At 38.7% G+C, this 13,683-nt stretch overlaps 1 protein-coding gene across 2 annotated transcripts in view; it reads left to right on the top strand.

The window, feature by feature from the left end:
- Positions 1-13,683, top strand: part of MINDY3 (MINDY lysine 48 deubiquitinase 3) — a 92,332-nt gene that overhangs the window by 44,759 nt on the left and 33,890 nt on the right. For both annotated transcript variants that reach the window (XM_043882711.1, XM_043882712.1), the window contains one exon: positions 4,210-4,290. In XM_043882711.1, the coding sequence (XP_043738646.1) occupies positions 4,210-4,290 (81 nt within the window). The remainder of the gene's footprint in view (positions 1-4,209; positions 4,291-13,683) is intronic.

The following is a 13,683-nucleotide window of genomic DNA, read 5'->3' as shown; positions in this document are numbered from 1 at the left end:
TTTCATGACAACACTTGGACAGGGATGTTATGGACATGATGATCAAATGGTTTCATCCTGCCTTTATTCATTAATAGTAATTGTACTGTCAAACAGTAGCAACTCGTACATTTTTAGTGACTTTAATTACACAAACTAAAGTTATTCTGAGGCAGTCTAGTGACCACAGAATCAAGCTGTGTCTCCTCCCCAGCACACCCACAACCATTCATATTCCAAAAAGTGTGACTGTGTATGCACATAAAAAAATGGTGACTCGGTAGAGATAATGGATGTTAATTAGTTTGATTGTGGTCATCTTTTTACAGTATATACATGTATCAAAACATCAAGTTGTCCACCTTAAATATGTTTAGTTTCTGTATGTCAAAGATATTTCAATGAAGCTGTTTTCTGAAAAGTGTGCGGTGTGTGTTTTGCAGGAGGATAGAGTGAGAAGGTGATATGTTCTGAAATCTTCACCCTGTGGCTTAAGGCCCTGATGGTCTGGATTCTCTGTCCTCCAGCCACACTGTCTTCTGTCAGTTCTTCATACATGCCAAGCCCTTACCTTCCCTGGGTTGGGAAGATTGTCTGGAGAAGGAAATGGCAACCCACTCCAGTTTTCTTGACCAGGAGATCCCATGGACAGAGAGGGACCTAGGTGGGCTCGTCCTTGGGATCACAAAGAGTCAGACATGACTTAGCAACTAAACAACAGACAACAAGCCCTAACCTGATGAACCTTTATACTTCTTTCATTTCTGCCTGCAATACTCCAGCTCTTGAATGGATCACTCTTCTCCCCTTCAGGCCCTACGTCAGATGGTACCTGAAAGGCCTTTTCCTGGACCATTTCCCACTGACTCTCTTTCACATTATTTTGTAGAAATAATCACTTTGTAATGACCTTTTTTTGTTGGCTTAGTTATCTTTTTTTTTAATCATGAATTTTTCTGTTGTCCTTAATGGAATATTAACTTTTATGAAAGCAGTCACATTGGCTTTCTGGGTACATATTAGATGCTCAGTAAACATTTGGTGAATGAATGAGCAGACAGTTTCACCAGAATGGTGAGCTCTTCTAAATACGAGCATTTGCTTTTCTTTAACTGTTAGGTAGAACAGAGGAATGTTTGTTTTCTGCCTAAGTTCACAGTGGGAAATCATTAGCTGCTGTATCTTCTCCTGTTACCCTAGTATTAGTGCTCTAGTACTACCCTAGTGTTACCTGTCTAGTGCTCTAGCAGTAACTGTGGTGTTTTCTAGGGTTTAAAGTTATTTCTTATGGTACGATACAGCACAGATGCTCAGATAGATGAAAGGCAGAACGCTTTTGTTACTTAGAGCTCTAAACAAGAGAAAGCTCTGAGACAGGTCCCAGGAGAGAAGGAGGCCTGTGGACAAGGCGCCAGTAGGCTGCAGCCCCGAGGAGCAGCTTCCTTGTGGGGACTGGGATGGAGTTGGCTGGGGGCCATGCAACCCATGCCTGGCCCCGCTGTGGGCTAGCCAGCTTGAATAGATTCAGTGGGCTCTGGGGCTCGGGAGTCGTTCCTTTGTTGTCTGGTACGGGGCTCTAGGGCGATTAGGGCCATGCATGGTGGCCTGGAATGTGGGAGACATGTCAGGGAGGTTTGGACTTCATCAGCTGCCTTTCTTAAAGGAAGCTAATCAGCCCCTAGTGAGGACCTCAAAACTAAGTGAAGACAAGCATTTAAAAAAGAAGAAAAATAAAACTCTTACACTGTGATGCTCATCTGTATATAATTATAGCTACCCTTCTGAAAATATATATACTTGGAATTATATACTTTTCATCAAACATTTAGAGAAACATCAGTAAGGAAATAATTGTGTTGTTATGGATTTTGTGAGTCTGAACATTTTCCTTTTTGATAGTGTAGGAAATTGCCCTTTACAGTTAAAATGATCAATTTCATATTATTTTTATCATATGCATTCATTAAGACAAAGGAAACAGTCTCTCTCATGGGCTCTCTGGCTCTCTTTCTCTGTCCCCATCTCCAGCGTGCATATGTCTATGAGAGTGTACTGAGATGAAAGGTTGACTGAGTGCTTTGGGGTGTGCACTTTAAAAAAAAAGATATAGAACTCCTATGCCATAAAATTCACCATTTTAAAGTATATAATTCAGTGGGTTTTTTTTGTGTATTCAGAAGCCTCTGCCATCATGACCACTATCTAATTTCAATACATTTCCTCACTCCAAGAAGATCCTCTACATCCTTTAGCTGTCACATCCTCATTCCTTGCCAGACCCTAGCGCATTTTTTGTCTCTGAAGCTTTGTCTCTTCTGGACAGTTCATCTAAATGGAATCCTACAGTATGTGGCTTTTCATGTCTTGCTGCTTCTTTAACTTAGCATATTGTTTCCATTGTTCATTCCTGTGTATTAGTACTTAGTTTCTTTTTTATGACCAAGTAATATTCTTTTGTATGATTTATCAATTTACATCAATTTTGTTTTTCTCTTTAGTAGTTGATGGACATTTAGATTGTTTCTGATTTTTGATTTTTATGAATAATACTGCTATGAACATTAATATATAATATTAACATAATATTGTATAATACTACTGTGAACATTAATGTTTTGTGGACATGGTTCTATTTCTCTTGGGTGTGTACACAGGAATGAAATTGCTTGATCACATGGTATATGTATAATTATTGGAAGAACTGGGAAACTGTTTTCCACAGTGGTTGCACTATTTATGGCCTTTCGATTTATTTTTATTATTACAAAACACTGCATGAGTTCACTCATTTACCCTTTGATCCCACAGTATATAATTTTATCCTCATTTTTTTTTACTTCTACCTTAACTAAACACACACACACGCCTGCACAGATACATGCACACTTTTTCTAGAAGAGGAATTAAACGATGTCTAAACTTTGCATCACAAGAGGCAGCATGATGGAGAGCTGCCACATTATGTGTCAGAAAACATGAGTTTTAATTCTGACTCTACTAGTTAGCTGTTTGAAGTCAGACCAGGCACTGATCCTGTGTATTTTCCGGTTTCTTTACATAGAATGAAAGGACTTGGCCGAAAACCTCTAAAATCCCTCAGTTCTGAATCTCTAATAAGTTTTGTCTTCTCCTTTGTCCTTTTACTGTTATCTTCTCTGTTGTCCTCAGATCACCCTTCCTCCTCTACTGGTTGTTTATTGCGATTAGCATATCCGGCTCATGTCTCCATCACAGGTCAAAAGATAGTTTTACTCCCCACTGCCCTCCTAATGATCACAATACATTTCAAACGTGGTTGAAAGCAGGACACCATAGTGAGGCTTTTGGCTGCTTAGTGATGAATAGCAGCCTGATTGGCTGCTGCAAGTAGCCACTTGGAATTTCCCAGTTCCGGGGGCGGGGGCGGGTGAAGGTCTGTGTGATAAAAGCAAGTTCAGCAAATGTTATAGGTAATGTTACTTGTTTTTCAGAGTCCTTGTCCATCTAACAGTGTGTGTGACTGATGTGAACATGGTCAGATTTCACAAGTCAGTTTTTAACCTGTTGACTTTTAAGCTTGCTTTTTCTCTGTCACACAAAAATGATATCCTTAAATTTTTGGTGCTATTGTTTTTATAGGTTAAGTATGTAACCTTGAAGGCAGGCTATAAGGTATAACTTTTTAATATATTTTAGAGAGAATTAATATTGTGTAACTTTGAACTTACTTCCTGCCATCAAGAATCAAGTGAAGGATTCTTTAATATTCCTAGATGGAAGTATGTATTTTGCTAGGTTCTTTGAAGACAGGATGTTCTTAGGCTTTTTCTCTTAGTTATTCATGTATCTACTCACTTGTTAATTTATGATTATTTCCCTGATAAAGTAATTATCATCAGATTTATAGTTTGAGATACCAAGCTGAAATTCTAGAAGTGGTCATTTTATCTAGGATCTTCAGTGAAACATGAAAATGATTCTTAGGGTTAAACTAATTTCTTTTTTGCTGTGGTAAATCTGTATTATTATTATTCTAGTGGAAAGATGCAGTATAAGCTTCACCCTGATAGTCTTTATAACACTCATTTTTACATTTAGCATTTGACCCTTATGGGTAAGGCTTTCTGGCACAATCCATTATTCCATTTAAATATGAATTAGGCACTTTAGTGATGCTTCAGGCATTTGTTGGTAAATATCTAACAGGCAATATAAAATTTTCATTTACTTATTTTACTACCTTTGTTCTAGGTTGGCTCTTACTTGAAATCTCCAAAATTCCCTATTTGGATTGTTGGCAGTGAAACTCACCTCACCGTATTTTTTGCCAAGGTATGCTTTGCAGGATCTCTTTGTTGTTGTTTTTAAGTTTGACATCAGGCAAACAAATAATATTACATTCATATTTAGTTTGAATCTTTATACAGAGTTCAGTGGATTGTTTCAAAATCTAAAAAAGCGATACTAAAGGATTATACGGCTTGTACGATTTTCCTGCTGTAGTTTTGGAATCATTTCAGTCAAGTCTGTCATGATTTAGTTATAATTTCTTTATCTTTACCAACTTTACAAGTTTGACTTCTGATTTTTTTTCAGAAATCACTGTGTTATGGTGAATATAACTGAAATTAAATGTTTTGAGTTACTATTTTCTAGAGGATAAAAATCTAATTTATGTGATATAAAATAGTTTGTTACAACATCTAGGAAAATATTTTGAAATTTATTAATAGTTCAGTGATTTAGAAGTCAGTTGCTCTTTTAGGATGGAATATTTCCACAGTTTTAGTGTATAGTATAGCAATATGGAACTAGGTTAAATACATTTGAATATGTTTAAAATTTTTGCCCGCAGAAAACTGTTGCTAAGTCCCATACTTTATAATCTTTCTCTTCCCACAATTGAGTGGTTTAGAGTTTTGAATTCAGAAGCCTCTGTTAGCATCCCAGCCTTGCCACTTCCTAACATGGCTCAGCCTCTTCGCCCATGTCTTTAAAGTAGGGTTTAGTAATAGGATCTTGTTCTTAGGATTGTTGTCAGGCTTAAATATAAAACATTTAGCAGAACCTAGTACACGTTAAATGCCCAGTAAATCTTAGCTGTCATCATCATCATCATTGCCTTTTTCATTATTCTGGTATGCCTACGTAGACTTGCTAGATGTTGGACTAAAGGGAGAAAATAAATAATTCTATTTTTGATGTTTCTTGATCCTGTTGCACTTTGCTGGTTACTCAGCATGCTCTCTCAGCTTGTACTTGTTAGTGTTCTTTATTTGTGTCTGTTGTAAGAAGTATGAATTATATAAATTATACTAAAGACTAAACTGACAGTGCTAGGTTTAGTGGATCTATTTCATTATTTATTACTGTATTTACTTTTATTGTACTGGCAAACATCCAGCAAGTGGGTTTAGTGGCAGATACAGGCTTAACCTTTCCTTACAGGGAAAGCTATAAATACAGTTAAAAAGTACAGACCTTTCTGATTTGTTGTATTTCATCTGACAGCTTTTGCTGTTCATTTCCCTCCTGAAGTAGAGAGGAAGAAGTTAAAAGCAAGTATAACCTGCAGAAACCAAACACCTAATTCCCTGACTGAAGATTTCATCATTTGACTAATTTTAGTGTCAAGTGTTATAAATTTCCAGAAAAGGAAATCAGTTCCAGTTCACATACAGAAATGTGTTTTCAAGCCAATTATTGATTATTTTTATCACAGCCCTTTTCTTTAACATTAGGAAAACTATTAAATTCTATGAAATATGAAAGACAGATACAATTTTTTTTTAATTTTAACTTTTTATTTTGTGTTGGAGTATATAGCTAATTAACAATGTTGTGATAGTTTCAGGTGCGCTGCAAAGGGACTCAGCCATACATGTATCCATTCTCCCCCAAACTCCCCTCCCATCCAGGCTGCCACATAACATTGACCGGAGTTTCCCGTGGACCTACAGAGTTTCCTATAGGACCAAGGTCCTATAGTAGGACCTTGAAGATAAAACTATTTTAAATATTAAATTTTATGAGTGATATTTAAGAAATGACTTTGTTGTCAAAACAGCAGAAAAGATTTCATGGGAGGTTAATACAAGGAAGAGTGTCAGTTGAGCTATGTAACAGTGCAGACATTCTGTTTTCAAGCATTGATATATTAGGTATGTTGAGGGCATCATGGGAGTAAGTGATACGCACCTCTCTGTGAAATACACGCTGTCCCCTACCTGTCCTGGTTTTCTTCATTGTCCCCAATGAAGTTCCCTTCGTTGCTCCCAAGATGCACAGTTGTTCCTCCTCACGCCTTTTGTTGCATGGCTCCCGGTCAGTAGTGAGCCTTGTGTGGGACAGGGACTCTGTCATTGATTTTCTTATCCACAGACCTCAGCCACATGCAGTGAAAAGTTGAATTGGAGCCATGAGGGACACATATAGAGGAAAACAAAGACCCCTGCAACACCAGCTGTATGTAGGCCTCAAAACACACTCAGTGTACACTGGAAATCAGTCAATATTTTTAAATGTTTGTTTGTTTGTTTGTTTTTGGCTGCGTTGGGTCTTCGTTGCTGCATGTTGGCTTTTTCTAGTTGGGATGAGTTGGGGTCACCCTTCGTTGGGGTACGCCAGCTCCTCCTTGCAGTGGCTTCTCTTGTTGTGGAGCGCGGGCTCTAGAGCACAGGCTTAATAGTTGAGGCGCATGGGCTTACTTTCCCCACAGCATGTGGGATCTTCTTGGATCAGGGATTCAACCCATGTCCCGTGCATTGGCAGGTGGATTCTTAACCACTGCACCACCAGGGAAGTCCAATCAAGGTTTTCAAATCTGTCTTCATTTATGTGCATCCTCAAAGCTACTGATAATCCTAATAGGAAAGTGCACGTAAATTTAGTGATTATAGAAGTTTATGTTAAGATTTTAGGTTCTTTCTGCTGTTATAAATTATAAAATTTGTATATTTCAAGTACCTTATCTCTCTTTTAGGACTCTTAAATTTTGTGCTAATTGTTTTGACACTTACCTTTGTGTAGTTTAGTTGCTCAGTTATGTCTGACTCTTTGCGACCTCATGGACTGCAGCACGCCAGGCTTTCCTGTCCATCAAAGTATAGGGAATTCATTAGTTTCATGAATAAAGCCTTTGCACAAATTTTCGACATTTAGGTTCCAGTGACATTTATATCTTCTAAAAATGTTTTTTCATGACTCGCTCTGAAGCTTCTTAAAAGCATGGGTACTTCTTTTCCAGTGAATTTTAGAGCAGTTGGATTTGGATTGGTTGCACATGGTATCTTTAAGAAAGTTACATGTAAAGAATTTTTCCCTTTAAAATAAACTGTTACACAGTTGGAAGAACATGTAAAGGGTAAATGATATTAATAAAGTGCTCAGTCTCTCAGTCGTGTCCGACTCCTTGTGACCCCGCGGACTGTAGCCCACCAGCTCCTCTGTCCATGGGGATGCTCAAGGCAAGAATGCTGGAGTGGGTTACCATGCCCTCTTCCAGGGGATCTTCCCAACCCAGGGATGGAACGAACCTAGGTCTCCTGCATTATGGGTGGATTCTTTACCATCTGAGCCACCAGGGAAGCCCAGTATTAATAATACTTGGTAATATTTACTGGGTCCAAATTTAAATTTTCAAAATTCTATTCATGTAGTGTTTGCCATTTAGATAATATTGTAAACTTTGTTGGTTTTTTCATTACAATGAGATCTATTATTTGGTCATACTTCCTTGGATATTTATATATTTGAGTAAGTGATTTTGGCTGTGAATTATATGTTACTGTTTTTGATTTGTTTTTGGTGGGTTTACTCACTCGTATGTTCCTGACCTGAAATAACACAATTTCCCCTCTCTCTCCCTCCCCCAGAGCTTAAAGTGAATATTGATACCTTTTTCTACAAAACTTGTGTGTTTGTCAGGAAAAGTCTTTTGTATATGCTGACTTCTTTGTGCTGAGTATGATGAAATATTATTTAAAAAGCATGTTTTAAGGTCATGATTTTAAAGGCAGTCTATAATTTGGCATTGTGTTAGGTTGGCCAGAAAGTTTGTTAGGCTTTTCCATAAGCTGTTACAGGAAACCTAAATGAATTTTTTGGCCAACCCAATAAAATGCTTTTGAAAAGCAATAGACTTTCTCATGTGACTTATACACTGGAGGTGATTATAGTTGCAGTTCTCTTCATTTATGTATGTACCCATTTCTTACATATTTACAGGGTTTATTTACTATGCGCCTGGCATTATGCCAGGTGCTGTGAATACAGTGGTGAGGAAAAAATAGATTAGGTGCCTGTTATGGATGTGTGCATTCTCATGGAGGAGGCATTAATCAAAGAGTCACACTTAAAAAATTAAAGCTGTGATGGGTGCTGACAAAGCACAGGTCTCTAAAGGTGGATTAGAGGAAGATTAGGGATGTCTCCTTGAGGAATTGATGTTGAAAATGAGCCCTGAGCCATCAGTAAAATTAAGCTACAGGGAGAGGGAAGAAAGAGCAGTCCCTACAAGGGAGATAGTTGGAGCAAGCAAATCACTGCAGAAGGACGGACTGTGGTGCGAACAGCTGAAAGAGAAGAGGGGGAGCCCTGAGAATTGGAGGCGGGGGCAGGAGGAAGCCGCAAACGTAGACAGCGTGTGCAACTCTCTTCTAAGAGTAAGGACAGCCACTGGAATTTAAAAATCGGTGTTGGGAGTAGTTTGAGGGAGAGATAGGAAGGAAGGGAACAGGACTAAAAGTACATATTGAAAAAAACCACTCTGGCTAACTGTAGAAAGCAGACATTGAGGGGTGTCCTAGGGATTAGATAAACAAGACTCCTGTAGTCTTCCTGGTGAGCAAAGTGTAGTTTGATCCAAGGTAACAGTGGTAGGCATGGATAGAAGTACAGCTAACCTTTGAACAACATGGGTTTGAACTGATTTTACATAGATTTTTTTCATTAGTAAATACTACGCAATTCCTGGTTGGGTGGATCTCCAGTTGGTTGAATCTGTGGATACAGAACCACAGATACGGAGGAACTATGAATACATAGGGCCAATTATTAAGTTTCCTGTGAGTTTTTGACTGTGTTGAGGGTCCATGTCCCCAACCCCTGCATTGTTCAAGGATCAACTGTATATAAATTTGAGAGATTTATTCCTGAGTTGACAGAACTTGGTGATAGATTGAGATAGGTGAGTAGTGAGAAGTTTAATGAGATGTGTGTTTTTAATAATTAGACCATAGACCCTCAAAAAACTCCACAGCTTTGCACTTGTCAAATGCACCTACTCATGATTAAGGCCATTTATTTTTCTTTGGCTACATTGACAAGGTCAAGATATTGCAGTGAAACGGCCCAGTCAAAATAACGCCACAGTGAGGTTTACAAGGCCTGCCCACACAGACAGTGCTTTTTAGTCTCTCACATATTAACAGACTGCCAAGGATCATGAGACATTTGAGAAATGTTAATGTGAAAAACAGAATTCAGAACAAATAAGGAAAAGGAGCTCAAAAGTTTAAAGACAGTGTAGGACAATGAAGACATCAAAAGAAAATTTCAAAAAACCAAGAACCATAAGAAAATTTATGATGAACTCCATGAAACTATGGAAGCTGTGAGGAAAGGACATTTGAAGGACAGAAGAGAAACCGAAAACTTCCTGAAAGAACTGAAAGACAGATGGGAGAATTCTCTGCCCTAGGTCATGGCAGTAGTTTCCTAACTGACAACCATGCTGTTGCCCTTCATGGAGCTTAGTAGCTTCTCAATTCAGCAATGGAATGAGCCCATTAAATGGAGCCATTTCATGTCATTGGCTCCCTTTTCACTAAGAGTAAAAGCCAATGTCCTTAGAGTGACCCCCTCGGCCCTTCCTCCGCTCATCAGACTCCCCATTGCCCTGAAGCGTGTTTCTCGCTCCTCTCCCCTCCTGTCTTGCTTGGCCACAGTGGCTTTTCCTGTGCCTCCGAAGGGAGGCAAGCCCTCCACCCCTGTGCTTGCCTTTAGGATCTTGGAGCAGACGTCTGTGTCAAGGATTCCTCCCTACCTTCATGTCGTGCATGTCAGTCTGAGCGCAGGTTGGAAAAGAATCTCCAGGCACAGAGCATTTCAGAAGGGAGTGATTTTATTATGAAGAACAAAGAGCAGGAATGTGAGGGCACTGTGAGCACAGCGGGCTGACCGTCTGGCAGACCAGGGAGAGCTGACTTAGAACTGTGGGCCAGCTCGAGAGAGCCGACCCCTTTCGTGGGTTAGTAGTCAGTTTTTATAGCCTCAAGACAAAATTCTTGCTGAAAGGGTGGCATTAGGTGATTGGTTAGGGTGCTATAGGGTGAGTACTCGAGTGGGCATTTTTACCTAATACGGAGTCAGGGAACTGGCTGGTAAGGATGAGGGGACTCATGGCAGTGGTTGCTGTGGGGCTCAGTCAGTTCTGGGAGATGGCCTTGGGGGGGGTCTCTGTGGCTGTAGTACAGAGCCTCACACCTGTGACCTTGGTGTGGAGCTCCATACTTCAGATCAGCATTCAAGTGTCAGTTTCTTAGTGAGGCCTTCCCTGGGACCCTTTATAAAAATCTCAGTCCCTCCTGCCTTTTCATTAACAGTCTCTCTCCCACTTATTTTCAAAATAGATATTTTTTAATTGAAGTAAAATTCATGTAACAAAATTAACCATTTTTTAATGAACAGTTTAGTAGCATTTGGCACATTTCATAATATTGTGTAGCCATCACCTGTATCTAGTACTAAAACATATTCATCATCCTGAAGTAAAACCCCAGATCTATTTAGCAGTTATTCCCTATTCTTCCTACCTGGAATCCTGGCAACCACCTGTTTGCTTTCAGTCTCGATGAATTTACCTATACTGGATATTTCATGTAAATGAACTATACAACATATCACGTTTTGTGTCTGGAGTATAATGATTTTGAGGCTGATCCTTATTTTAGCATGTCTCAGTGCTTCAGCCCATTTTCTGAAAGAATGATATTCCATTGTATGCATGTAACACAATGTGTCCACTCATCAGTGGAGGTGTGGTTTGTTTCTACCTATGGTTACTGTGAATTGTGCTGTAGTGAACATTCCTACACAAGGACCTGTTTGAGTCCCCTGTTCTCAATTCTTTTGGGAATTTGGTGTCAATCTAGAACTGGAATTGCTGGGTCATATGGCAGTTTTATGTTTTAATTTTGGGGGAAATGCCAAGCTGTTTCCCAGCAACTATACCATTTTACATTCCTACCAGCAGTAAACAAGGGTTCCCAGTTTTCCACATCTTTGTCAACACTTGTTACTGTCCCAGTATTAGTATTGCCATCCTAGTGGGTGTTAAGTGTTTGTCGTGGTTTGATTTGCATTTTCCTAATGACTGATGATGTTGATCATCTTTTTATATGCCCTTTGGCCATTTGTATATCTTCTTTGAAGAATTATCTATTCATGTCCCTTGCCTGATTTTGAATTGGGCTGTTTGCCTTTTTATTGAATTGTAAGATTTTTAATATATTCTGGTTACTAGGCACACAACATATATTTTACTCACTTGTTTTAGGTATTATCTCACTAGTAAGCTCAATGATGGCAGAATTTGTGTCCATTTTGTCTCTTACTGTTTCTAGCACCTAGAACAGTGCCAGGTTCAGTGATCGTGCTCTATAGATTTTTGTTAAACAGATAAATAAATTAGCAGAATACACTGAAGATTTATTTCACATTGTGATGAAACCTTGTTGATACTTGATAAAGGGGGAAAATAGAGCTGAATATGCTAAGTTCTCTTTTATCATAAGAATTCAATAGATCCCTAAGCTTGAAATCAAGAAATAACTGTTAATGCTTGCAGTATCCTATATGGAGACAAAAATAGAAGAACTTGCTTTTACTCTTTGGCCTGTTCAAGTTAAATACACATACATACACAGATTCTTTCTCCAGATGAGTGAATAAAAAGACCTCTTTGAATAGTCATAAATAATCATTTAAAAGTCTGTCTTCATGGTTTGAGGATGGATAAGAAAATTGTTTCTATTCAGTGAAATAACTTCTTTATCTTTTTGAAATGAATAACATATTTTTAGGACTCTTAAATGATTGCAGTTTTTTTTTTTTAACGAAGTTTAAGTTTTTGATTTTAAATGTCAGTGCCAAGCTGTATGCTTAATAAAATCACTTCTTTTTTTTTTTTTTCTTTCTTTCTTTATTTATTTTTTCAGTGGGTTTTGTCATACATTGATATGAATCAGCCATAGATTTACACGTATTCCCCATCCCAATCCCCTCTCCCACCTCCCTCTCCACCCGATTCCTCTGGGTCTTCCCAGTGCACCAGGCCCGAGCACTTGTCTCATGCATCCCACCTGGGCTGGTGATCTGTTTCACCATAGATAATATACATGCTGTTCTTCCGAAACATCCCACCCTCACCTTCTCCCACAGAGTTCAAAAGTCTGTTCTGTACTTCTGTGTCTCTTTTTCTGTTTTGCATATAGGGTTGTCGTTACCATCTTTCTAAATTCCATATATATGTGTTAGTATGCTGTAATGTTCTTTATCTTTCTGGCTTACTTCACTCTGTATAAGGGGCTCCAGTTTCATCCATCTCATTAGGACTGGTTCAAATGAATTCTTTTTAACGGCTGAGTAATATTCCATGGTGTATATGTACCACAGCTTCCTTATCCATTCATCTGCTGATGGGCATCTAGGTTGCTTCCATGTCCTGGCTGTTATAAACAGTGCTGCGATGAACATTGGGGTGCACATGTCTCTTTCAGATCTGGTTTCCTCAGTGTGTGTGCCCAGAAGTGGGATTGCTGGGTCATACGGCAGTTCTATTTCCAGTTTTTTAAGAAATCTCCACACTGTTCTCCATAGCGGCTGTACTAGTTTGCATTCCCACCAACAGTGTAAGAGGGTTCCCTTTTCTCCACACCCTCTCCAGCATTTATTGCTTGTAGACTTTTGGATAGCAGCCATCCTGACTGGCGTGTAATGGTACCTCATTGTGGTTTTGATTTGCATTTCTCTAATAATGAGTGATGTTGAGCATCTTTTCATGTGTTTGTTAGCCATCTGTATGTCTTCTTTGGAGAAATGTCTGTTTAGTTCTTTGGCCCATTTTTTGATTGGGTCATTTATTTTTCTGGAATTGAGCTTCAGGAGTTGCTTGTATATTTTTGAGATTAATCCTTTGTCTGTTTCTTCATTTGCTATTATTTTCTCCCAATCTGAGGGCTGTCTTTTCAAGTTTCATTAGGTCCCATTTGTTTAATTTTGCTTTTATTTCCAATATTCTGGGAGGTGGGTCATAGAGGATCTTGCTGTGATTTATGTCGGAGAGTGTTTTGCCTATGTTCTCCTCTAGGAGTTTTATAGTTTCTGGTCTTACATTTAGATCTTTAATCCATTTTGAGTTTATTTGTGTGTATGGTGTTAGAAAGTGTTCTAGTTTCATTCTTTTACAAGTGGTTGACCAGCTTTCCCAGCACCACTTGTTAAAGAGGTTGTCTTTTTTCCATTGTATATCCTTGCCTCCTTTGTCAAAGATAAGGTGTCCGTAGGTATGTGGATTTATCTCTGGGCTTTCTATTCTGTTCCATTGATCTATATTTCTGTCTTTGTGCCAGTACCATACTGTCTTGATGACTGTGGCTTTGTAGTAGAGTCTGAAGTCAGGCAGGTTGATTCCTCCAGTTCCATTCTTTCTCAAGATTACTTTGG

The sequence above is a fragment of the Cervus elaphus genome, chromosome 23 (assembly GCF_910594005.1).
Source record: "Cervus elaphus chromosome 23, mCerEla1.1, whole genome shotgun sequence".
Taxonomy (NCBI): Eukaryota; Metazoa; Chordata; class Mammalia; order Artiodactyla; family Cervidae; genus Cervus; species Cervus elaphus.
This window is presented reverse-complemented; position numbering and strand designations above follow the sequence as displayed.